This window comes from Pristis pectinata, chromosome 1 (assembly GCF_009764475.1).
Source record: "Pristis pectinata isolate sPriPec2 chromosome 1, sPriPec2.1.pri, whole genome shotgun sequence".
NCBI lineage: Eukaryota > Metazoa > Chordata > Chondrichthyes > Rhinopristiformes > Pristidae > Pristis > Pristis pectinata.
In genome coordinates, this window is record NC_067405.1 from 31,469,320 (window position 1) to 31,496,678 (window position 27,359).

The following is a 27,359-nucleotide window of genomic DNA, read 5'->3' on the forward strand; positions in this document are numbered from 1 at the left end:
TGATTAAATGACAAAGAATGGCGCTGAAGCTTTTTTTAAAAAAAGCTTTCTATCTCTGAATACATTATCAAGTGTAGGATGTGGTAAGTTCACAGAAATAATATAAATCATTTATTCTAATATTAATATATGGAGATATTAGGATGAATAATGGAAAAATCACGATGTACTAGGATCAAATATTTGTGAGTATAATTTGTGTAAAGTTTTTTTGAAGCCTATCACAAAGATATGACAAGGCTTAGAAAGGATGCAACTCTTTTTAATGTCGGGGTGACAGTTATGATTAGGTTCTAGTAGTCAAGGTCAGCAAATTATGTACAGAATTACAAAAAGAGGTTTATGGGAGGAACACAATGCAGATGTTTGAAGTGTTGCAAAGAAGTGATTAAATTGGTACTGCGAGTTACTTTATAGAAAAAGAAAATGGGTGAATCAGACAGTGTGATTAAGTGTGCATGGAGTAAGATGAAGAAATAGTTTGTCGACCTTTGGAGTTTGTGTCATTTGGCAGGAAGTCTAGAATATACTTAAAGCAATAGAAAATTTTAAAAATTATTGATATCATGACTTGGTAAGAGTAGAGGCAAGGTTATGATATTAAAATGGTCATATCATTTTGGTTAACCTGAACTGGACAGTGAGGAAAATAAGCTTTGTATTCTTAAATTTAAATATAAAATTCCTTACCCTCTGCATGGAAAAAACTGCATGCTCTTTCAGTATTTGTTGAGATAACAGATACCCATATCTGGTGTTGACACTATGTAAAGATTATTCTGTAGTATTTAAAATAGAAGCATTCATCACCATTGCAAAAAGAAATGGTGTATGTTCCTACAAAAATAAAATTAACACCGGCAGAACCAAGTAATCCACTAAAGCCTGCCTCAGGTAAAAGAAAAGCAAGTGCAGCACAGCATGTTATTGCTCTGTCAATGTGAATATCTAACTACCTTTGAGAAAAACAACACAGCGCGCCTGCTTGTTTGAAATTTTACTTGTATACGGAGATGGATCCCAGTGGAACTGCCAAATAATTTTAAAAAATCACAGTACAGGGAGTGTCAAACCGATACTAAGGTATGTTAAAACATTTCCAACAGATGTTCTATTGAATACTAAAGAGTGACCAACACAAGAAAAGTAATGTAAATGAGCATGTGTTATTTGATAATTTACCCTTTTTGTAATTATATGTGTTTTATTTTTAAATTTTTGAAGTGAATAGGCATGAATTTGGAGCCAGTACTGAACATTGTTTGTGTGCTGGATGATATTTAGTGAAAATATTTCTGCACGTATCGCTAATATTTGCTGGAGAAGAAAGGAGCCAGTATTCCTTGATCTCTGGACTTGTGCTTTGTAGATGGTGGAAAAGCCTTGGGGCATCAGGAGGTGAATGACTTGCTGCGGGAAACCCAGTCTCTGACCTGCTCTTGTAGACACATCATCAATCAACATGTACCACCTATTTGACATGCATAATGGTATTTTGGAGCTTTATTGTCCAGGCCATCTCTTAGCTGCTAATTGCCCCATAAGTAGCAGGAAGCACCTCTCCTCACTATCACCAACCATATTCTGGTTAGTGATTAATCTATCCTGGCTGTTTATATGATTCTACAAAATTTTGGTGCTTTCCAAAATTGATCAAACAGTATGCAGAGTAATGTGGCAAGTATGCTGAGTTTTGCTATATTCAAGTCATCTGTGCAAACCAGCTGCATTCATCCTGGGTGTATTATTTGGCATTCCCCAGTGAATACAGAAGGATTAAAGGATGCTACAAGGAGGAGAGATTGGTCTCAGCAGGGGACAGTTAAGGTGACTGCAACAGTGAGCTTCAATCCATCTGGTTGCTTCAATGTCTCCCAGTTCTTCTTATTCATTTTTGAGACCTGGGTGTCACTGGCAAGGAGTTGCCCATCCGTACTTCACCTCAAATGTGCTGGTGATCTGCCGCCTACAACCACTGAATTCTTTCCAGTGAGGGTGCACCATAGTGCTGTTGGAGAGGGACTTCCGGGATTTAGACCCAGCGGCGATGCAGGGCTGGCGATATATTTCCAAGTAAGGATGGTGTGTGATTTGGAGAGGAACTTGCAGAGGTTGTTGATCCCATGCACATGATGTCCTTGTCATTCTTAGTAGTAGAGGTTGTGGATTTGGGAGATGCTGCTGGAGTACCCTGGGTATGTTACTGCAGTACATTTTGTAGCCACTATATACTGATGGTGGAGGGAATGAAAATTTAGGGTTGGTGGTGTGCTGCCGATCATCTGAGCTGCTTCATCCTGTTCTGTGTCAAGCTTCTTATTTGTGCTTCAGTTATCCAGGCAAGTAGTATGTATTTTAAGGAGACCCTGACCTGTGCCTTGTACTTGGTGGAGAGACCTTGAGATGTCAGGAGTTGAACCAAATGGTGCAGGATACCTAGCCTCTGATGTACTCTTGTAGCACAGCATTTATATGACTGGTCCAGTTGAGTTTCTGGTTAATAGTAACCCCCAGGATATTAATTGTGGGAGAATTGGCAATTGTAATACAGTTGAATGTCAAGAGTAAACCATGGTAGTGTAGCGGTTAGCATAACGCTATTACAGCGCCAGCGACCTGGTTCAATTCCAGCCACTGTATGTAAGGAGTTTGTACATTCTCCCCGTATCGGCGTGGGTTTCCTCCGGGTGCTCTGGTTTCCTCCCACATTCCAAAGACATACAAGTTAGGAAGTTGTGGGCATGCTATAGAAGCGCAGCGACACTTGCGGGTTGCCCCCAGAACACTCTACACAAAAAACTATGCACCTCACAGTGTGTTTTGATGTTAATGTGACTAATAAAGATATCTTATCAAAACAATTAGATTCTCCATTGGTGGAGATGGTCGTTATCTGGCTCATTTGTGATGAGGATATTACTTGCCATTTATCAGCCTATGCCTGAATGTTGTCTAGGTCATGTTGCATGCTAGTATGGGCTGTGTCATCTACTGAGGAGTTGCCACTGGAATTGAACATTGCGTAATCATAAGTAAACATCACCACTTCATACCTTATTGTGGAAGGAAGGTCGTTGATAAAGCAGCTGAAGTTGGTTGGGCCTAGGACTGCACTGAGAAACTCCTGCAATGATGTTCTTGGGCTGAGATGATTAACATTCAACAACCATAATCATCTCCATTTGAGCCAAGTATGACTTCAACCACTGGAGAATTTCTCCCCCTCATTTGCCACTCAGTGTTGCAAAGGAAGGTCCCTGAGATTGTGGCCTAACTAAATTCTCTTACCAGAGACCAGTACCTTGAGATAATACTTAGTTTGACTGTTATTACAAACTTCCCCATTACAACTCTGTGTGTGTGTGTGTGTGTGTGTGTGTGTGTGTGTGTGTGTGTGTGTGTGTGTGTGTGCATACATATTGGTGGGCCACCTTTTCAAGAACTGATTTGTATCACATGGTATGTTGTGTCCAGATGTGGCTGTTAATTGAGAATAATACCTTCAATAAAGGATGTTCTGTTTATACTGTAGCTCTATCTCTATTTATTAATTATGCATGCAGTAACGCAAAGAAAGTCACAATCACTGCTTTGGTGTAGAAGTTCAGATGTTGCTGCTAGGGGCGAGAAGCAGGGCAGTTGTATGCGGGAAATAGAGAACAGGGCTCTCTAAATAGATTTACAGTGATGGTAGGCAATGATTTTGTCAGGTATGTTGTGGATTTTGAAATGTACAGTGGATTCAGCCATTCATCTGGTGCATGGAATGTCTTGGAATGTGCCTGAAAGTAGGTGACTTCATCAAGGTCCCAGAAAATAGAAACATATTGATAGATAAGATTAAGAAGGGGCTGGTGGTAGGGCAGGTGACATAAAACATAGAACAGTACTGCACAGGAGCAGGCCCTTCAGCCCACAATGTCTGTGCCGACTATGGTGTCAAATTAAACTAATCCTATCTGCCTGTATATGGTCCATAACACCCACACCCCTATTCCCAGCCTGTTCACATACCTATCTAAAGGCCTCTTAAATGTTTCTATTGTATCTGCTACCACTACCTCCTCTGGCAGCGTGTTCCAGGCACCTACCATTCTCTGTGTAAAAAAAGTTACCTTGTAAACCTCCTTTAAACTTTCCCCCTCATCTTAAACCTATGCCCTCTTGTAGTTATAGTCTTTGACATTTCCACCCTAGGAAAAAGACTCTGACTATCTACGCTATCTATGCCTCTCATACTTTTATACACTTCTATTGGGTCGGCCCTCAGCCTCCGATGCTCCGGAGAAAACAATCCAAGTTTGTCCAACCTCTCATTATAGCTGATACTCTCTAATCCAGGCAACATCCTGGTGAACCTCTTCTGCACCCTCTCCAAAGCCTCCACATCCTTACCGTAATGCAACAACCAGAACTGGACACAATACTCCAAATGTGGTCTAATCAAAGTATTACACATCTGCAACATAACTTGCCAGCTTTTAGATCAATGAAGACAAGTATGCCACATGCCTCCTTTACCACTCTATCTATAGTATTTGACACATGAAGCAATGGGACTACCAACCACAGATGAGATATCATAACTGGTCACAGTGAAAGCTTTAAAGAGACACTTTAATATGATGCTATTGAAGATTTCAAGAGCTACAAGTTTGACACACATAACCAGAAATTGGAGGAAAAGGTTGAGCACGTTGCCACAACTCATAGAGCTGCTTCCTCAGAACTCCAGTAACATGGGTCCAATCCGGACCTCCGGTACTGTCTGTGTGAAGTTTAAATGTTCTCCCTGTGGCCATATGGGTCCCCTAGATACTCCAGACAAGCAGGTTGGTCAGTTGATTGGCCACTGTAAGTTTCCCCTTCTTGATGGGTGAGTAGTAGAATCGGGGCAGTTGATGGGAATGGGGGGAGAATAAAACAAGATGAATGCAAATGGGTTCTTAAAGGATGGTGAGAACATTATGAGCTACAGGGCTGTTACTGTGATCTTTGTCTCTGAAGATTTTAGCTTTTGGACCTTTTTGCAGCTGGTTTTGTGAGATCGCTTGGTATTCAGCTGATGGATAAAAGAGTCTAAGCAAACATTTAATATAGTATGTTAACATTTGAGGAAGTATGTAGAGTATCCATCAGTTTGGAAATTCTACTTAAAAACATGAGGCAATTTTTGCTCAGGGTACAATTCCAAGGTGCAAGTAGGAAATCACACCACAAATTTGGGAATAGCAGCTCTGTTGTCATCTTCCAGGCTTAACCATGTGGACGTCAACTAAGGGTTTGACTGGAAATCAGTTGGGCATGCAAGCCTTCCCAAGAATGACATTTGAGCAATCAGGCCTCAAAATGCCAGTACAAGATGTCATGTTGCTATATTTCTCAGAGGAAAGGGAATATTGCAATCCATTGCAAGTCCCTGAAGAATAGTCATATGGGAAGTTAATGGACCAGTCCCATTTGGGTACCTCACTCATGGTAGAATTGGATAACAGGGGAATGGGAATTCTTGACAGCATTATATAACCAAGGAGAATTATAAGGACATTAAATTGAAGAGTCTCATGTTGAATGCAGAAACAGTTGTAAATATGTACATCAGTGCTGTGGCAAATCAGTTTGTTGTTGGACAAGATTTGTATCTGAAACACCTCAACAAACTTCTGTTGAGGCAGAGGAAATAGCATGGGCCACATATGGAGCAGGGGCTCTGGAAATTAAGGGGAAATGCACTGTTGAGTTTCTTGGACTGACAGATGGGTCCAATTGACCATAATAGTTATGCTGTGCACCAGCAATCATGACAGTAACTTGATGGATTGTTGTGTTTGAAAGGATTACAGCATTGAGCAGCGAGGAGATTCAGAGGCCACTCAGATTTGGAGTCCATTGGCCCTACCCAAGCACATTGCGATGAGGTGGGTTTGGTGCTACCAAGTAGAATCCAGTTAGCAGACCTGGGTTATAGGCTGCAGCTCAAATGAGATAGCGATCCAAAACTGTGAATTGGCTACTGTACAACTATGTGGAATAGTAAGAGAAAGTACAACCTAGGATGAGAGTACAATGATTACAAGCAGCTTTCCCCATGAGGACAGGTATGCTCACCAAAGCACAGATTGTGATGCATTGAACCACTGCAGATGGAATTTGATGACAGTCCATCCAATAGGAAATATGAAGCTTGGGGTGAATAGAAACCCAAGCAATTAAATCTGAGACCCTTTTGGGAAGAGCTGTTCAGGTGGCAGGCAATAAATGCTGGACTTGCTTAACCTCCCTGATAGTGAACAAGTGCAGCAGCTGCTACCTCAGATGGCAGTAAAATACTATGACAGAAGGTATTGATTACAAAGCCACCTACAGAGACTACCATGAGATTGAGAAACAAACTTATAAAGAAAAGTAATAAGTCTGAGTATTGAACCAAAGTAAGGAATGCTAGACAAAAATAAGTCCCGAATCTAGGACCTGTGCAATATATTCTACTGAGTGGCCTGTCAAAGACAACACTCTATTCTGAACTTCCCAAGTTACTGCCAATAGGACTGTTTACAAACCTTGAATGTAGGCATTTCAGCGAAAGACTCTAATACATTTGAACAACAGGAGAGAGCCAATTCATTGAGATCTTCCATGTAAAGAACTTTTAATATAGTTTTTGTTCCTTCAAATTCTAAGTCAATTAACTTTGCTTGATAAGCTCCCATCTGCTACCTTGTTGATGGTTACTATACCCTTTGCTTACTATACCCTTTTTTATTCCCTTGAAGAATTCTGTGTATCATGTACACTTCCTTTGAATCCTGTTGGTTATTTACAACTGCTTACTTCTTATTCAGATACATTGTAATTGCATCCTAAATAAGAAGTTAAAGCTTTCCTTGATCACGGATGTTAATCTAACTGGCCTGTGACTGTTCAAGTTAAATGTTTGTCTAGCTTCTTACAGGTAACATATTGGTCAGCTTAAATCCACATTCAATAAAGCCCTAAAATACTACTTGTAGTATGTTTCCCACTTCATTTACCACAGGAGGCTAGAATATGTATACCTGCTGTGGAATCAGATGGTTAGCTAAACTTTTCCTCTTGCTAATTGTAAATTGTATTTCTGTCCACTTCAGGATTCACCTTCTCCCTGATATTTTCCTTGAAAATAAACTGCTTATTAAATAATACTGACTTTTTTTAGTTAACAATGACCAATAGGCTACTTTTTTTAAACAATTCCGTTTAAGTATTATATATTTGTAGAATGCTGATTGATCTTTTGGCTGTTCAGCAAATTGCTTTCCTAATATTCACTTATCCTACTCTCAATGTCTTTCATTCTCACTCATCCTCCTTTAGTTTCTACATTATTCACGTTTAATTCACAGAATTAACTTTATTACTCAGTTATGTCACTTCAACCCTTTCAATAGATTGGTTTATGGGAGTTTCTTCGATTTATAAAGGTAACGCAGTATTGGAGATTTATGCTCAAAAACGTAGAACGGCATGAACTGAAACCACACAATGTCACATAACTCAAAGTTTTGAAGATCAGTAGCCATTTTCTTCACTTCTTAAAGAAAATACATGGTAACTGAGGGTTGCGATATACGAAATCAAAGTGCAGTCTACTTCACATGACCAGAAATTTTCAGTCACACCAAACCTAAAATACGGACTCAAAAGGACCAGCCAGACAGCATAGCCTATCCAATGGACAAATTCTTAATCTGTATGATGATAAGAAAGCGGAGAAGCAGAGCTTGCCAAATTTTATCCCCTCCATCAGGTTACCATTCCTCTATCATAATTATAATAGTCCAGAGATATGTAACTTTGAACAACAGATGAATTATTGGCATATAGACTTTTTGCAGATGGAAGAGGCAAGTACAGCATTGCAATTTGTTACCAGCTTTGAATTAAGAAATAAAAATTATCATTAAGGTTGCAGAATATGTATTTGATTAATAGTAAAAGCTTGAAATGACCAAGTCACAGCCTTTCTTATAATGGATTGACCAGGAGCAGGACTTCAGCCCTCTAGCCAAAACTCTTGTCATAAATTCAGTCCTCTTCCATAATTGAAGGTCACTTGTATATATGATGGATTTCGAGTGGTTAGTTTCCTTTCTCAAGGGAGTCTTTTTGGAAAGGAAGAAGATATAATGAAAGAGTACAGAAACCCCTAATTATTTAAGTCATATTTTGTTGGGAAACATCCTTGTCTAATGTATCAGAAATCATGAGAGGAGAAGCATAACTTCATTTACTTTTGTTGCATCCGTGATTTTGAGGTGGTACTTGTTCTGGTCAATGGAAGCTAGTGAAGTTGATTGGTTTTGTCTTGACCACTCATTATACCGCTTAACTGCACTGGGGTGATAGAGGTGAGTGACCAAGATCATTCTCATTGGGGAAGAGGAAGGCAAGTAGTTAAGGTCTAACTTTAGCGGTGGGGATTTCAGAGTAAATTCAGTAGCATTGCTGAGAAGTAGGTAATCAAAAGAAAATCCAATCCAATATGAGTAAAAAATGAAGACAGTGAAACTTGGGGCTACTTACACCATAAATCAAACTGATATATGCCTGGTGCCATTCAATACTTAGCTGTGGCACATTTAAATATGATTTGGGGTTGTCTACATGTTCAAAATGAAGTTTATTCCTCAATATGCTGAACATCTTAAATTAACAATGAAATAAAGATGAATTGCATAAGACAAATCAAATGAGAAAAAAAAATCCAGTATTAATCTTAATGTTCTGAATGTTCATGAACATTTGGATTCCCAGAGTACTACTACAAGGAAACATAATTCAAACTGACAACCGTAGAATTTGTGATGAACGATTCAAATGATTACCTGCTGTTTACTCACAAATCATGTGCTTTCCTTTATTTTCCTTTATTATCTAAGTGATCATGTACTTTTTGTCACAGAAGTACTGAAAATTTAGGAAAATATTTTAGAACAAAACACTTTGTAATGCCTGACAGGATCATTCCACGTACGTAACACATGCAATGAATTGAAATTAAATATTTGGTAAGTTTACGCAAGATATAGAAGTTAAAATTACAGTGATGATAAGTTCAGCAGTAAAGTATTTATCTGTATGATAATAATAGAAATCATAACAGGGAGCACTGTTTTTCAAGAGCATTGAATAAGTAGCATTGAAAAATGACAAACAACATGACTCTTAGTTTCAGTCTAGAGGTCTGGGGGAATACTTGCAAAATGGAAATCTTGCACTACCATGAGAAGTGGCAGATTGCTTAAGTTACTGAAATCTTTCTCCATTTTGATTAACCACCTAAATGATAAGAACCAAGCATTGACATTAGAAAGTATGGTACAAAGTGTGCAAAAGTGGGTTGCAATATATCTGTACGTAATTCTTTTTTAAGGCTTTTACCATTCCTGATCTACAAAAATAAACACTGAAAATGATGGTGCTTTTGCCGGCAAGTATCCACAGTTTTATTAGAAGCTGCAGGGCATCAGTGTCAAATGTAAGCCATCAAAAAGTACATATGTCACAGGTGGACCAAAGTGCAGAAACTAATGTACATTCTTGTACCAAGGAGATCCATACCACCCCTCAGCAATGAAAGGTATGGTGTCACTCCAGGAAGCAATAAATCTTCTGTCAGTCATGGTCTAAAGGCAATATATTATGGTATTGATTCTCCTGAACTTTTAGAAAGACTTCTGTCAATCTCCACTGGAGCACTACTATTATTATAAGATTTCAAGAATAGCTAGAGACTAACAAGCATTTGAAAAGGATGGGCTGGGAAGAGAAAATTGCTAACAATGGTGCAGAATTTCCTGCAAAACTTGATGTGAGGAGGAAGTATGAGCAATATTGTGCACTTATTTCCCATGGAAATTTGCACCTAACATCTTGGTTCATAGCACGAAGTGCACAATTTAGACACAATAGCACGTTGTACTTTTCCTTTGAAATTCAGTTCCCTTAAAGTCAAGGGAACTAAATTTCAAAGGTTGGGATCCACACACTGCTACTCCAAAATAGTGCTTTTAGTTCCACTGACTGGAGATGAATTTCAAGGCAATGACATCTCAAACTTAAATGTTAATATTTGGTGAATTTTGTCAGTCATCTCAGATATCTCTGATGAAATGCTAATTTATGTGGGTCCATGCAAAAGAATTGATCCCACAACTTCTCTGAATTTACACCAATCACATGGACTGGTCTAGGTTTACACTGAAAAATGTAGGCATGATTTGATGCATTCATCTAACGTTGGTGTCACAGGGATTTTTTTGGATAGGAGTACCTTTGCTTCTTCACACTAAAAGAGGACCCTAGTATCATCTGCCTGGTATATTTGGTTTTCAATTTTCAGCTCCACTGAAATAAATGCCTTCTCAAAGTTCATCTAAATAACATGCATAGAAATTCCTGTTGTTCATGTATGATGAACCCTTTATTAAGTCTATGCTGCCTCTGATCAGCTGAAAACTTTGTTGTTCACTCAATCCTCCACTTAAATATAGCATCTGGTGATTTCTCAACAATAGTTGTGAACTTAACTGATCTATAATTCCTTGGTTTCCCACTCTCACCTTTCTTAAATAGCAGAGGAATGTGTGTACAACTTTCCATTCTAAAGGATTCAATTCCTGAGAACTTTCCAGATCCCCTAACTGATCTTCCAATGTTCTCAACTACTTCCTCTATAACCATCTAGCTCTGGAGATATATCACCTTTTAGTTTTTTAATTCTGTTTGTTATGTTAATGTGTTGAATTCGGCAAGGACCATAAAATTATCATTAGTGCTTTAAGAATGTAAGAAATTGGAGAAGAGTAGGCTATTGATGACTAGTTGGCCTCATGAATCTTTTCTGTACCTTTTCTAGCTTAATGACATCAGCAAACAAATTTGGGAAAGTAATGAGGATTTTTGTTTTATTCCAGCAAGTAGTTGTGATCTGGAAGTCACTGCTTGAAAGGATGTTCAAAACTAATTCAGGCATCTCTTTTAAAAAAAACTGTATAAAAATACTATCTATCAGTTGCTAGAATGGGTAGAGAAATGGCAGATGGAATTTAATTCCGAAAATCTAAGGTGATACATTTTGTGAGGATTTGGATAAGACTTGGATATACACAATGAATGGTAAGACACCAGAAAGTACTGAGGAACAGAAGGACTTTAATTTACATGCCCAAGGATACCTGAAAGCAAATAGATGAGGTGGTTAAGAAGGTAAGTGGGATATTTGCCTCAGTAGTCTGGGCGCAGGATTTAAGAGCAAGAAAGTTATGGTACTACTATATAAAAGTTAGGCCACAACTGGAGTAATATGTGCAGTCCTGGTCACCACACCGTAGGAAGGGTGTGATTAGACTGGAGAGTGTTTCAGTTATAAGGAGAGACTGATTAGATGGCTTTGTTTTCTTTGGAGTGGAGAAGGCTGAGGGGGTACTTAATTGAGGTACACAAAATTATGAGGCACATAGGGTAGATAGTGAGAAATATTTCACCATAGCAAATATAACCAGAGTGCATAGATTTATGGTAAGGGGTAGGAGATTTAGAAAGGATTTGAGGAAGAATTTTGTCACCCAGACAATCTCACAATACTTAATAAGTAACAAACAATCTGCAGGAGGAATTCAGTGGGTCAAGCAGCATCTATGGGGTGGAAAGGAATTGTTGAAGTTTTGGGTCGAAACCCTGCATGAGTCCTGATAATTCCTTTCCCTTCACAGATACTGCTTGACCCTTTGACTTCTGCCAGCAGATTGTTTGTTGCTCCAGATTCAGCATCTGCAGTCTCTTGTGTTTCAGTATTGAAAAAGTATTTAAATAAATGCCTGAAATGCTGTGGCAAAGAAGGCCATGGCTTGAGAGCTGGAAAACGGGATTAGTATCGATAGGTATTTGATAGCCAGCACGGACAGGGTGGGCAAAAGGGCCTATGTCCCTGTTGTACTTCAGTCAGGAACTTGATGGAGAATAAACTACAAGGACATGGAGCAAGAGTCAGGGTTAAGAACTAAATAAAATGTTCTTGCTGAGAACCAGCACAACACAATGAGGTGAACGGCCTCCTTCCATGCTGTAACAGGTCTATGATTTTAAAATTGTAGTGCACCCTAAAAAACTCATAATAATTTGTCAAATGTGATACTGTTTCATAAATTTATGTAGATTCTACCAATTATGAACTTTTGAGTACTCTTATTTCCACATCATTATCTCTTTAAATATGTGTGTGGGTTGCAACTTTGTGGATCATTGTATAAAAGCATAAAATATGTTGGACAATGTAATCTCTTGAAGCTTTTGCTGCATTGAAAGTATTTCTAAGCTCTGTCAATACAATATATAGTAATTGATATTAATTTTACATTCACCATTGGATAGCTATTAAATGTATTCACTTTTATCCATCATCATTAGTATTTATACTATTTTTATATTGGGCATTGTTGGTTAAATGAATAAATACAAAATGTGCAGAATATATTATGAATTATATAAAATGTAATTTTGTCCCATGTCTAATAAAATAATTTGCCCATTAAATTGCAGGCCAGTCCAAAACACTATTTCTTCATTTTGGGTCTTCAATGCCATTAATCTTTATAGAAAGAAATACTAAAATTGAATAACTTCGAAAGTCTACAATTATTACATTTACAATTAGGCATTTTTCATTTCAGCCAGATTCATTTTCACAAACCATTAATTCTTACTGGAATATATATGAACTAAATACTTCAGCTAGTTCAATTGGCTCCAAATACTGGCTCAGTTGTAATAATTCAGAATGGGTCATATTTTATGCAGATTTCATAATTAAAGTTAAATATATCCAACACATTTATATTCAGTCAGGGTGCAGTGATATTTTTGTACCAGAGTTGTGTTTTAATGTTGAAGCTTTTAAGATAGTAATGGGGGAATTCTGCAGATATTTGAGTAATTCAAATCCATGATCAGAGCATAAAACATTTAATTTGGATAGTTCATTTACAAAAGTTTACTTGGTGTAATTAACATTCTTCAAACATAATACAACTAATGTGAAGTAATGATGAAATTCATAAAACAATTTAGTCTGCTGTTCCTTGGATTATCAATTTATCTCAGTGAAGGAAGATGAAAATTTTTCTGACATCTCAGGTTAAATTTTCCTGCTTTTTCCTCTATCAGTTACTCAGTAAAGTGAATAAATAATAACTTTATGAATAAATAATTATCATAAATGGTGACACTTAAAACATCACCATTACTTCTGAGTTAATTTGACTTCCTGGGCACTGTATACACTTGCACTTTCAGGATATACTCCAAATATAGTTCAGATTTACTAGGTGGGGGTACTGTATATTCTCTTCATCTGAGATCTGAGCTACATTGTAAACTGTTGTCTTGTTTTAAATCCTAGGTGTATATATTTGAAAATAACATCTACTACCAGACTGAAGTAAAGAGCAGTGCATTGCGTCTTACTTCATCAGGGAAAGAGGGAATAATCTACAATGGGATTGCAGACTGGTTATATGAAGGTAAGATGCATGTGGCTTTCTGCAATGCAACAGCCTGAAGTAAAACACATGGGCTAAATTATTATATTTTCAAATGGAAGTATTGCATTTGCACAAATGTCAGCAACTGGTTTTCTGAAAATGACCTTACTAAGTTAAACATAAATGACATTAGTTCTGTATTTTAACAGAATACCATGATACTGTGTGTTTATATGTAATAAAATCACAAAGTGAGAATAATATACTTTTCTTTCTTCAGATGTGTTAAACCATTCTAAGTAAGCCAGCATTTTTTTTCACAGTGACTATATTTGGACATTCTAATGACCTTGTTAAGATTTAAAATGTATTGCCTTCAATTCTGTAATGGAAAGGCATTATTCCTCTATTTTTAATTGATTACATGAAGAATATTAAGTTCACAGGCAGGCTGTTTTCCAAATGTGAGTGGCAGGCCCCAACATCTGGATTGGCTTGATTGCCAAGTGAGCTGTATCCACCTCCTTCACATTCATGCCTCAGCCATCTCCAAGTCTCACAGGTTATCAAATCTGCCATTGAGATTTATTGTCTGTTTTGATAGTATTCTTTGATATTCAGATTATTAAGAGTAAAGTTACCAAACATAGAACATTACAGCATAGTACAGGCCCTTCGGCCCATGATATTGTGCCAACAATGAATTTTTTTTATTACAATTAAAATACATGAAGGAAATGGAAAACATTATTAAAAACAACTAAGTACAAGTAAATCAACTCAATTAATACAAAGTTATTTGTACTTACCTTTCTTCCTGCAGCCTTCTCTTCTGTTGAAATTAAAAGCCTGGCTAGGCTTGAGCCAATTGCTGTGAAATCTCCTGAAGTCCACGCTCCCTGTTTAATGAGGAGCTTAACAGTGCAGCACAGGTGTCCTAGGACTGTCAAACAGCTGAGTTGAAAATGGAGCTCCACTTTTTGTTGGGACTCCTGAACATTCAGCCAGATAAATAAGTAAAAGCCGTCGGTCCTAGAAGATCTCTCCTATGGTCTTTACATACTGACCTCTATGAGGTCACTGAGCCTCTTCCTGCAATAGGAATTCACAGGAAAGTGATAGCTGCTCTAACTAGCACAGTCCCCTTAGAACTATAATGCTGATACCATCACTTTGCAGAAAGCATTCTTTAAGGATCTCAGGTCAGTTGAAAACATTGCTCAGTCTCACTGTGCTTGACAGTCTCTTCCAGCAATGGTACTTAATTTCAGCACATTTGCTCCCAGTGTGGTTTGACAATGAAATCAACAGGCCTTCAGCAAAGTACTTCAATGACTGATGTTTTATAATTATTACGAAAATCTTCTTTAAAAATCAGCATCACTGAGAAAGATTCATGTTTATGTTATTGGAATAATCTCACTCCTGATTTGGTTTTCCAGTGGTTGTTATTTGCAATATTTGTCAATTACAGGCACAAAACTTGGCTTTATTGCAATTTATTCAGTGACCTTTACATCCCGGGGATGGGGAATTTGTTCTTGTCAATAGAATTGTTTCCTTTCTGCAGTTAATACCATGCTGAGTGCCCAACTGAAAAAGACAGTCATTATTTCAACAACATTCTTAAAGAATGTGCATGAAGAATAAGCTTTAGCATTGCGTGTCTTTGCAGTTATTAAAGTTCCAACTGCTGAACACGGCAACGCACAGGATGGTAGAAGTTGCACTGATTGATTCAGTCACGTTAGCTCTCTTATGTTTGGTCCACCATTGCACATTAGCATCTTGTCCTTGGACTGAGGCTACACAAGCAGGTCCACATTTATTGAACAACCCTTGTTCCACTGAGAGCATTAGCACCACACATTGTAAAACCTATTATAAAGTTGGATTTCCTGACAGTGGTAAATCATTTAAGTTTTCACAACAATTCAGTATTTTGTTCTTGTGCCAGTGGACAAATTATCTGGTTTTACTTGCTTTGAACATGTGAAATGCAGAGTAGCTGTCCAATATTCTTAGCATTATGTTACAAGTTCCTCTGCATCAAGTATACCACGTGCATGGCCACAGAGGGAGCCATTTACCTTTATTGCATGCAATTCAGGATGCCACTATGTACACCTAAATATCTGAGGCCAATTCCATGATCATTTTGTATTCTGGCAAATTGTAACTGCACACCTTTTGATATTCCATCCATTGACGCAAGTGAACTGAAAGTATATGCAGTGGACTTTATAATGTGCTTCCTGACATAGCACGGAATCCCATGTCAGCTCTCCTTTCTCTGGTCTGATCAATCCGAGGATGCTGGAATGAATCTTTATCATTTCCATGACCCAAGATAATGACAATACAGTAAATGAAAAGTGCGGGGAATTGACAAACTGATGATCAATGTTAATTGTTTCTTCTACTTAATGTGAGCTTTCCATCTACTAATACTTACTATGCAGTACAAGTTCAGTGCTAAGATGCTTGCAAAGAATTCACAAAACTACCATTGATTCAGATAGAGATGTTAAACAGGATAGTGGATAGGCATTGTGCCCAAGCTCATCTGTAAAGGCACAAATGTGGGAGGTTGGGGTGAGAGAGATTTTGACAGGAAGGATACATCAGGCAGCCAATGAAAGAGAAATTCCAATACTTTCCATTGTAGAATAGCAGCAGGACAAATTGCTTTCATGTTTAAGCTTCCTTTAAATGAAAGTAAAAAAAATACACTGATGGTAAGGGAGAAGTCCAGTGGTCCAGTGGACAACTGAATTGGCTGAAGGTTATTAAAGATGCTAACTAAATCAGTCAAAGGATGAGATATTTCAGGAGCAGCAGCTATGGTTTCTGATGCACACATATGATATTGAAACTGTTATGGAGCAGATCCCTTCTTTCACAGAAACATCATGAATAAGTTCTAACATGCCTTCACCCAGCAACTGATGTTGTCATGTTTTTATGAAGTATATTAATGACCAAGACTTAGGGATTAAAACCACAATTTTGAAATTTGTGGATAACATAATCTTGGCATTTTTCTGACTTGTGAAGAATACAGTGATAGATGACAGCAGAATACTGAATAGGCAAGTTTAATGGGCGGATACATGACATTTGAGGTTTAATGTAGAGAAATGTGACATGCTGAATTTTTGTAGGAAGAATGGGAAGAAGCAATGCACAATCAAAGATGCTCTTCTAAAACGGGTGCAGGGGCAGAGATACCTGGATTTTTGTGTGCACAAATCATTGAGAGTGGCAGGGCAGGTTGAGAAAGCGATTAATAAGACATGCACATTTCTGGATTTTATCAACAGAGGCACAGATTGAAAAAAACAGGGAAGTTATGCTGAACCTTTATAAAATGCTGGCTTAGCATCAACTGGAATGTTGTGTTCAATTCTGGACACCACATTATAAGAAGGATGTGGAGGCATTTGACAAGATCCAGAAGAGATTTATGAGAATGTTTCCTGGGATGGGGGACTACAGTTACAGGGAAAGGTTAGAGAATCAAGTGTAGACATGGTGAACCAAATCATGTCCTTCTGTGCTGTAACCTTTCCATGAACAGAGATATTAAAATCTCTCGATAAGGCACCAAGACCTGTTAAAGCATCTAGGCAACAATATTTTTTTAAATTAACTGACTCCGCACGTTTTGAAAACAAAGCTGGGAACTTCATTATGGCCCAAGGCACATCTTTGCTAATTGAGTCATTAGGAAAGTATTATTCTGCATCCATTGTAAGTTAGAGAATATTTTAAAAAATGGTACAGAAGGAGGTAATCATATTCACTTTCTTTATAATATTCTACTGTCAACTGGCCAGGTTATAGAAATAAATGAATTAAGAACAAGAGTAGGCCTCCTGGCTGTTCAAGCCTACTCTGCCATTTGATAAGATTATGACTGTAACAACAACTTTAGTCCCATCTACCCAGAACAGGGGACAATGTAGGAGACGTATGTTTACACCATCCATAGTCAATCAGCAGAGATTCTAGGTAACAAGACACAAAGAAAATAGTTATGAAATCATCGTCATCTTCTAAATCTGGATGGCCAACATCGCCTGTGCTGGCCATCCCTCACAGCAAACTACAAAGACAACTGGAACGATTTCTAGCACCTGTTCCAGCCAAAATGGATGCCCCACCCCTCCCATAGGACTTGCAGGTTGGTTTTGATTAGTACTATCTGGTTTGAACTGAACTATGTGATTGTGCACAAAAGTAAGAAACAGCATAATTAGCACCGGCTGGTCATAAGGAAGAGAAGGCAACGTAAATTCTATTTGCAACCTGCATCTGCTCAGACAGACTCATATCATAATCACAATGCTGTCCAATTTAGCTCTCTCTGATTCTACAATCCGATGATCACAGTAGGTCAGAAGTATTCTGCAGTAGACTGCAGAAGCACAGCTTTATTTGAATTATCATTTTAGTAACATAAGTTAGCACAGGATGCTCAATAAAAAATGTATTTATATGTCCAAAGCACATCACATTCAAGATGTTTTTTGTCATAATGATTCCAAACAGTTTTCATCCTGGCAACTTGCAAAATGATTACATTTCTTCCTAGAATAAATTACACTTGTAGCTCAGCATGAAAAAAAAGAAATCAGTAATTTAAAATACATTAGCCAAGTGCATCAGAGTAGTGTGATATGTCATGTAGCACAGAAACAGGTCTACAAGTCACCCGATGATCAAGGACCCTTTTACACAATTCCCATTTCAAACTCTGCTCATACACATCAATTCCCACTCCTACCCCCAAATCTACCATTCACCTACACACTGGGGGCAATGTATAGTGTCCAACTATTCTGCCAACTTGCATATCTTTGGGATGTGGAAAAAGCAGAGGTCACAGGAAAAATATGTAAACTTCACACTCTCAGCACCAAAGGCCAGGATTGAACCCGGGTCTCTGGAGCTGTGGGCCAGCAACTCTACTGGCTGCACTACTGAGCTGTCCATAAAGTGTTGGAGCAAATTCAAATTCCACACCTGGTTCTCACAATAATCTGCTAGAATCTAAGGAAGTGGCACTCACCCCATTTCTCTTGGGTTTCCATGACCCTTGGATCAAAGTTAGGGCTGACTGGACAATATCCAAAGAAATTCATCGCTTTTGTGTTTTGCTGGATAAGTGAAAGAATAAGCATGCCATCGATGTCTGAAACAAGCTGACAGAGTAAATTAATCTCTCCACTGCCGAGAGATCCAAATAATTGATTGCATTGCTTCGCCAATACACTATTGAAGTGAATCCTCAGACTCAAAAAGGACCACTACTTTTTGCAACAGCATGGTCAGGCATGTGCTATGGACAGAAGAATTGGCTGTGCATACAAGTCAATCACTGCATTTGTGAAAATGGGAAAAGTAAGGCTGTGCCCAGCAGCTCAGGAGACAAGTCATGCCACCTTGTTTCCTTCAAAACTGGTCAGCTAAAAGGATTTGAAAAGCTGGTTGAGGAATCTTAGCCTGGAGTTCTTTCAGCAAAAAAAATGAAAGCTCAGCTGATCATAAAGGGCCTCAGGCATAGCACTGAAGAAAACATTGTGAAAATGTCAGAAGCTAATTGGAGATCCTGTTGTAAGGGACCATCAAATGAGGACAGCCTTTGTATGTCTATGGTTTTATTTTTATGTTTTGAGGCGAACTTTGTCAAAGGCTTTCTGAAAATTGTGGGAATGATATTAGTCTAACTAGACTAATATCATAGTTGGACAAAGATATTAGTCTAACTAGACTAATATCATAGTTGGACAAAGAAAGTAGAGGAAATTTCTTGGCAGCCATGCTGACACTAGTTAAAGCTGGACTGCCTTTATGTGTGCACATCAAAAAAAACTGCAGATGCTGGAAATCTGAAATGAAAACAGAAAATAAAGTTAAAGTCAAGTTTATTTCATATGCACAAGTACATGTATGCACAGGTGTAATGAAAAACTTACTTGCAACGGCATTACAGGCACATAGCATCAGAAACACAACATTCACAAGAAAAACATAAGTTAAACAAATTATACAAAATTATACTAGAAAGAACACAAATAGAACAAAAAAAAAACAAAGTCCATTGTAGTGCAGAGGTCATAGTGTTACTATAGTGAGGTATGATTGGGGTTGTGCAGGTTGGTCAAAGAACTGAATGGTTGAAGGGATGTAGCTGTTCTTGAACCTGTTGGTGTGAGACTTCAGGCTTCTGTACCTCCTGCCCGATGGTAGATGCGAGAAGATGGCATGGCCCAGATGGTGGAGATCTTTGATGACAGATGTTGCCTTCTTAAGGCAGCAGCTCATTTAGATATCACCAATGGTGGGGTGGGATGTGCTAGTGATGTATTGAGCTGAGTCCACTATTCCCTGCAGCTTCTTACATACCTGCACATTCAAATTGCCACACCAGATCATGATACAACCTGCCAGGATACTTTTAATAAGACATCTGTAGAAGTTTGATGTGTTCAATGACATGCTAAACCTCCTTAACCTTCGAAGGAAGTAACGATACTGGTGCACCTTTCTTGTGATTGCATCTATGTGCTGGACCCAGGACAGATCATCCGATATGTTAACGTCCAGGAATTTATAGCTGCTGACTCTCTCCACAGCTGATCCACCAACATAGACAGGGTACTTGTTCACCCTCCCTGCCCTTCCTGAAGTCAGTTCATTAGTTTTACTGACGTTGAGCTAGAGGTCGTTGTTGCAGCACCACTCAACCAGGTGTCCTGGCTTGCTCATATATGCTGATTCATCACCAACTGTGATTCATCGGCAAATTTGTATATGGCATTAGAGTTGTGCTTAGTTATACAGTCATATACAGTATGTATCGGGGGCAGGGGGCTAAGCACGCAGCCTTGAGGTGCACCTGTGTTAATGATCAGCGAGGAGGAGATGTTGTTACCAACCTTCACTGATTGAGGTCTGCTGATGAGGAAATAGAGGATACAGTTAGTCCATAAGACATAGGAGCAGAATTAGGCCATTCAGCCCATCAAATCTGCTCCACCATTCAATCATGGCTGATTTATTTTTCCCTCCTCCCCGTAACCTTTGATGCCCTTGCTAATCAAGAACCTATCAACCTCTGCTTTAAATATATCCAGTGAGTTGGCCTTCACGGCTGGCTGTGGCAATGAGTTCCACAGATTCACCACCCTCTGGCTAAAGAAATCCCTCCTCATCTCTGTTCTAAAGGAACGTACTTCTATTCTGAGGCTTTGCCCTCTGGTCCTAGACTCTCCCACTACTGGAAACATCCTCTCCACGTCCACTCTATCCAGGCCTTTCAATATTCAGTAGGTTTCAATGAGATCCCCCCTTCATCCTTCTAAACTCTAGCGAGAACAGGCCCAGAGTCATCAAACGCTCCTCATATGTTAACCCTTTCATTCTCAGGATCATTTTGTAAACCTCCTCTGGACCCTCTCCAATGCCAGCGCATCTTTCCTTATATATGGGGCCCAAAACTGCCCACAATACTCCAAATGTGGTCTGACCAATGCCTTATAAAGCCTCAGCATTACATCCTTGCTTTTCTATTCTAGTCCTCTTGAAGTGAATGCTAACATTGTATTTGCCTTCCTTACTACTGACTCAACCTGCAAGTTAACCTTTAGGAATCCTGCATTAGGACTCCCAAGTCCCTTTGCGCCTCTGCTTTCTGAATTCAACCCTGTTTAGAAAATATTCTACACCTTTATTCCTTCCACCAAAGTGCATGACCAAGCACTTCCCTACGCTGTATTCCATCTACCACTTCTTTGCCCATTCTCCCAACTTGTCCAAGTCCTTCTGCAGACTCCCTGCTTCCTCGACACTACCTGCCCCTCCACTTATATTTGTATCATCCACAAACTTGGCCATAAAGCCATCAATTCCAACATCCAGATCACTAACATATAACGTGAAAAGTAGCAGACCCAACATTGACCCCTGCGGAACACCACTAGTCACAAGCAGCCAACCAGAAAAGGCCTCCTTTATTCCCACTCTTTGCCTTCTGCCAGTCAGCCAATCTTCTATCCATGCTGGTACCTTTCCTGTAATACCATGGGCTCCTATCTTGTTTAGCAGCCTCATGTCCGGCACCTTTACAAAGGCCTTCCGAAAATTTAAGTAAACAACATCCACTGACTCTCCTTTGTCTATCCTGCCTATCACTTCCTCAAAGAATTCCAACAGATTTGTCAGGCAAAATCTCCCCTTAAGGAAACCATGCTGACTCCACCCTATTTTATCATGGGTTTCCAAGTACCCTGAAACCTCATCCTTAATAATGGACTCTACCGTCTTACCAACTGCTGAAGTCAGGCTAACTGGCCTATAATTCCCTGTCTTTTGTCTCCCTCCCTTCTTAAAAAGTGGAGTGACATTTGCAATTTTCCAGTCCTCCAGAACTATTCCTGAATCTAGTGATTCTTGAAAAATCACTACTAATGCCTCCACAATCTCTTCAGCTACCTCTTTAAGAACCCTGGGGTGTAGTCCATCCAGTTCAGGTGACTTATCGACCTTCAGATCTTTCAGCTTCCCAAACACCTTCCCCTTAGTAATAGCGACTACACTCACTTCTGCCCCCTGACTCTCTCAAATTTCTGGCACATTGCTGGTGTCTTCCACAGTGAAGACTGACACAAAATACTTATTCAGTTGGTCTGCCATTACTTTGTTCCCTATTACTATCTCTCCAGCATCATTTTGCAGTGGTCCAATGCACATTCTTGCCTCTCTTTTACTCTTTATATATCTGAAAAAGCTTTTGGTATCCTCTTTTATATTATTGGTTAGCTGACCTTCATATTTCATCTTTTCTCCCCTTATTGCTTCCCCATCTAATAGCTTCCTACTAATTTTTGCAATATTGTATGCCCATTCTTTTGCTTTTGTGCTGTCTTTGACTTCCCTTGTCAGCCACGGTTGCCTCATCCTCCCTTTAGAATGCTGCTTCTTCTTTGGGATGAACTGATCCTATGTCTTCCAAATTACTCCCAGAAACTCCTGCCATTGCTGCTCTACTGTTATCCCTGCTAGGGTCCCCTTCCAATCAACTCTGGCCAGCTTCTCTCTCATAATATCTCTCTCTCATGAGGTCCTCTCTCATGTAGTTGCAGAACTATAGAGGCCCAGGTCTTGAAGCTTGATGATAAGTTTGGATAGGATGACTGTGTTGAACACCGATGAACTATGTATTATTGTTGTCCAGATAGTCCAAAGCAGAGTGAAGAGCCAGAGAAATCGCATCTCCTATTGACCTATTGTGGCAGTCGGCAAATTGAAGGTGGTCCAGATCATCTCTAAGGCAGGAGTTGCTTTGTGCCAAAACCAACCTCTCGAAGCATTTCATTACGCTTGATATAGGCACTACTAGATAGTTATTGAAGCAGGTCACAACACTCTTCCTGAGCATTGGTACAATTGATGCCTTTTTGAAGCAGGTGGGAAACTCAGACCGCAGATGTAAGGGGTTGAAAATGCCCATAAAAGCTCCAGCCAGTTGGTCTGCACAGATCTTTAGTACTTGAACAGGTATGCCGTTGGGACCAGACACCTTTCATGGGTTCATCTTCTTGAAGGATGCCCAGACATCAGCCTGAGAGGCTGAAATTACAGTGTCATCCACAGATGTGGGGGCTCATGTGGGTATGCCGTAGTTCTCCATATCAAAGCATGCATAAAAGGCATTGAGCCCATCCAGCAGTGATGGGTCATTGCCACTTATGCTAACTGATCTCTTCTTGTAGGAAGTAATATTGTTTCAAGGCCAATAAGTAATATTCTTCTTCCAGTTTAGTCTGAAATGGCCTTCCAGAGGTCATACCTCGACTTCTTATATGACTCTGGGTCACCAGCCTTAAACACCACACATCCAGCTCTCAGCAGATTACAAATCTCCTGGTTCACCCAGGGCTTCTGTATGGGGAAGACTCAGAATGTTTTTGTTTTTGTGGGTACACACTCATCCATGCATGTCCTTACGAAGTCGGTCACAACTGCGTCATATTCATTTAGGCCTGATGACAAATCCTTGAACGTGGTCCAGTCCACCGACTGACTCTTAGCAATCCTGAATTCATTCCTCCGCCTCTCCCCTCCAGCTCTTTGTAATCTTCTTCACTGGTACCGTGCTCTGCTGAAAACTCTCAGCTGTTCAGGCAGGTGTCATCTGTGTTAAGAGAAATAGTGTTAATGTTTCAGATGTTGCCCGAACTACTAATAGTTTCCAACATTTTCTACTTTTATATGTGGCTGTGTGGATAAAGCTTACAATGAGCTTTTAGCCTCAGGAAATACCTTTTTTTTATGTACTGCACTCGAAGAAAGGACAGTAAAGGAATGGCAAACAAATGAGATTCAACCTCAGAATCCTCCATTTAACCTGCTACTTTTAAGCCCAAGCCCTGAATTTCTTATCCAGACCAGTTAGAAACATCCAACTGCAAGAACTATAATACCTAAAGGATATCGTCACACTGCTGTTAGGTGTTGTGAAATTTATGACAGCGTTGAATTTTTTCATTGGTAAATTGGGAACTCTCTGTAGATTATCTATCTTTCAGTTTTAAATGTCAACGGCAAGTAGTACATCCCAAGCTTTCACAAGTGGAGAATATAATTGATGGCTTTCCGAGATGAAGCATGTCCCTATTCCCAATGAAACTTCAATAATGAATAAAATGAACTACTGTTCCAGAAAGTTGAGGTGATCTGCAACCATTAAAGAAAGCATAGTTGTGCATGTGGATGTTCATTTCAATACCACACCCACATTTGCTTCATCTGTAGCAGTTAATTTTACCAACATTATTTATAAAACTAAGAGGACTACAAAAATTACATTTCAAGAATCAAGGCCATATCCTGAGAACCACTGCATTACCTCTGGTCAAGATCTAAGGAAAGATACAATGCAACCTAATCAGGATCAAACTGAACAGACCTTTACCTTCCTGGGATATATTGGATGGGTAGTACAATGTAACCTTGCTGAAAATTCAATGATTTTTGTTATCTGCTACATGCTGCACGACTCTTCCCTACAAAGATGCTCAAGACTGGAATGGCTAGAGAAAGAAATGCAACCATTAACAAAAGAAGATGAGCCCTATACAAGGAGACAGAGAAATTGAATGAACAAGAAATCATTGAATCTGCCAGTGGGATCAGGCTGGGTCCAATCAATCAAATCTTTAATTAAATGCCTTGTACCATTGATGCACAACATTAATCTCCAAATGTCTCCTTACTAAGTAAAACATTGAGACCACTTGTATAACAATACCAATGAAAGATACAACACCCAATGATTTAAATCTTTCTCTAGCTGAAGAAAATATTGGATGTCTTCCAATGTCAGCTAAGTCGACTTTTATTACCAATTACAGTACACAGTTTAGGTAGGATTGTCTTTTTCTTCACCCAGTATTTCCACTTAGTGTAAGTACATAATGTGAATCTTCTACCTCCAAATCATGTAGTGGTAGCACTTATTTCCAGCTTCCCCAGCACTTCAGTTTCTGGAGAAAATGGATGGTTTCTATGTATAGGCATTTGTCACAAAAGATAGAGGAGGCCCTTTACTTTCTTGCGATGGGTCAGGCTGTGTTACCTGAACTGCAGGACATAGGATAGTTGGGACTGTATGTTTAGGGACAACAATGCAGTCATTTAAATGGGATGGCAAGAGGGTTGGATGGTTTGAAGAGGCATCTCTAGCACACTTTCAAGTCCCTGAAATATGACGTAACTTCACAAAGTCATGTACAGTGGCATACAAAAGTTTGGGCACCCCTGGTCAAAATATCTGTTACTGTGAATAGCTAAGCGAGTAAAAGATGACCTGATTTCCAAAAGGCATAAAGTTAAAAATGACATATCTCTTTAATATTTTAAGCAAGATTACTTTTTTATTTCCATCTTTTACAGTTTCAAAATAACAAAAAAGGAAAAGGGCTCGAAGCAAAAGTTTGGGCACCCTGCATGGTCAGTACTTAGTAACACCCCCTTTGGCAAGTATCACAGATTGTAAACACTTTCTGTAGCCAGATAAGAGTCTATCAATTCTTGTTTGGGGGATTTTTGCCCATTCTTCCTTGCAAAAGGCTTCCAGTTCTGTGAGATTCTTGGGCCATCTTGCATGCACTGTTCGTCTGCTTTTTCTCCAAACATACCTTTGCTCATTGCGGCCCAAATGTTCTATTTTAACTTCATCAGTCCACAGGACTTGTTTCCAAAATGCATCAGGCTTGTTTTGATGTTCCTTTGCAAACTTCTGATGCTGAATTTTGTGGTGAGGGCACAGGAAAGTTTGGAGAAAAAAAGAGTGCAGAATTTCATGAAAAGAGCACCTCTCCAACTGTTAAGCACGGGGGTGGATCGATCATACTTTGAGCTTGTGTTGCAGCCAGTGGCACAGGGAACATTTCACTGATAGAGGGGAGAATGAATTCAATTAAATACCAGCAAATTCTGGAAGCAAATATCACACCGTCTGTAAAAAAGCTGAAGATGAAAAGAGGATGGCTTCTACAACAGGGTAACGATCCTAACCACACCTCAAAATCCACAATGGACTACCTCAAGAGGCACAAGCTGAAGGTTTTGCCATGGCTCTCACGGTCCCCCGACCTAAACGTCATTGAAAGTCTGTGGATAGACCTCAGAAGAGTAGTGCAAGCAAGACGGCCCAAGAATCTCACAGAACTAGAAGCCCTTTGCAAGGAAGAATGGGCAAAGATCCCCCAAACAAGAATTGAAATACTTTTATCTGGCTACAGAAAGCATTTACAAGCTGTGATACTTGCCAAAGGGGGCGTTACTAAGTACTGACCATGCAGGATGCCCAAACTTTTGCTTCAGGCCCTTTTCCTTTTTTGTTATTTTGAAACAGTAAAAGATGGAAATAAAAAAAGTAAGCTTGTTTAAAATATTAAAGAAATGTGTCATCTTTAACTTTATGCCTTTTGGAAATCAGGTCATCTTTTACTCGCTTAGCTATTCGCAGTAACAAATTTTGACCAGGGGTGACCAAACTTTTGCATGCCACTGTATCTGTGTGAACATGAACCTCAGCAGAGTAATGAGGTTGAGAAGGCTCAAGCTGATTCTACAGTAGTCAATTCAGGCAAGAATGAGAGCTGTAAATTGGAGCCCTTATCTATGCCCTTTCATTCACAGTGTTTTTCACAGTTGCAGAGCCTGTGCTGACAACCTTCACTCATGAGATGCTTTGCTACAGCCTGGATGATAGGCAAGTTTTGAAAATGTATTGAAAATTGTTAGGGTTCAACACAAAAACCTTTCCTCCTTGAGTTGCTGATAGATGTATTTGTATAATATGAATAATAATAAACAATATATTTGAATAAGCTGTGTTTGCTAGAAAACCACTTATAAAAGTCACTGGAAAAGGAATTGCAACTGCTGACTTGCTGGTGTTCCATTTCATGTGGGTCCATGTTACTACAAATGTATAGATGCACAAGTGATGAGGTGCAGATCCACAATTTATTAGTATTAAATATTTAATTACAGAAACACAGACAAAAACATAGAAAAATAGGAACAGAAGTATGCCATTCTGCTCTTCGAGGCTGCTCTTCTAGTCAATCTGATTATGGTTGATTATCCATATTCAGTCCTATTCCTGCCTTCTTCCCATATCACTTGATCCCTCTAACCTTTCAGAAAATATCCAACTTCTTATATTTAACGATTTGGCTTCAACTGCTTTCTGTGGTAGAGAATTCCACAGGTTCACCACTCCCTGGGGAAAAGAATGTTTATCCTCATCTCAATCTTAAA

General features: G+C 39.1%; 1 protein-coding gene across 2 annotated transcripts in view; it reads left to right on the forward strand.

Moving 5' to 3' along the window:
- Window positions 1–27,359, forward strand: part of LOC127580749 (inactive dipeptidyl peptidase 10-like) — a 547,404-nt gene that overhangs the window by 415,053 nt on the left and 104,992 nt on the right. For both annotated transcript variants that reach the window (XM_052034610.1, XM_052034700.1), the window contains one exon: window positions 13,439–13,559. In XM_052034610.1, coding sequence (XP_051890570.1) covers window positions 13,439–13,559 — 121 coding nt within the window. The remainder of the gene's footprint in view (window positions 1–13,438; window positions 13,560–27,359) is intronic.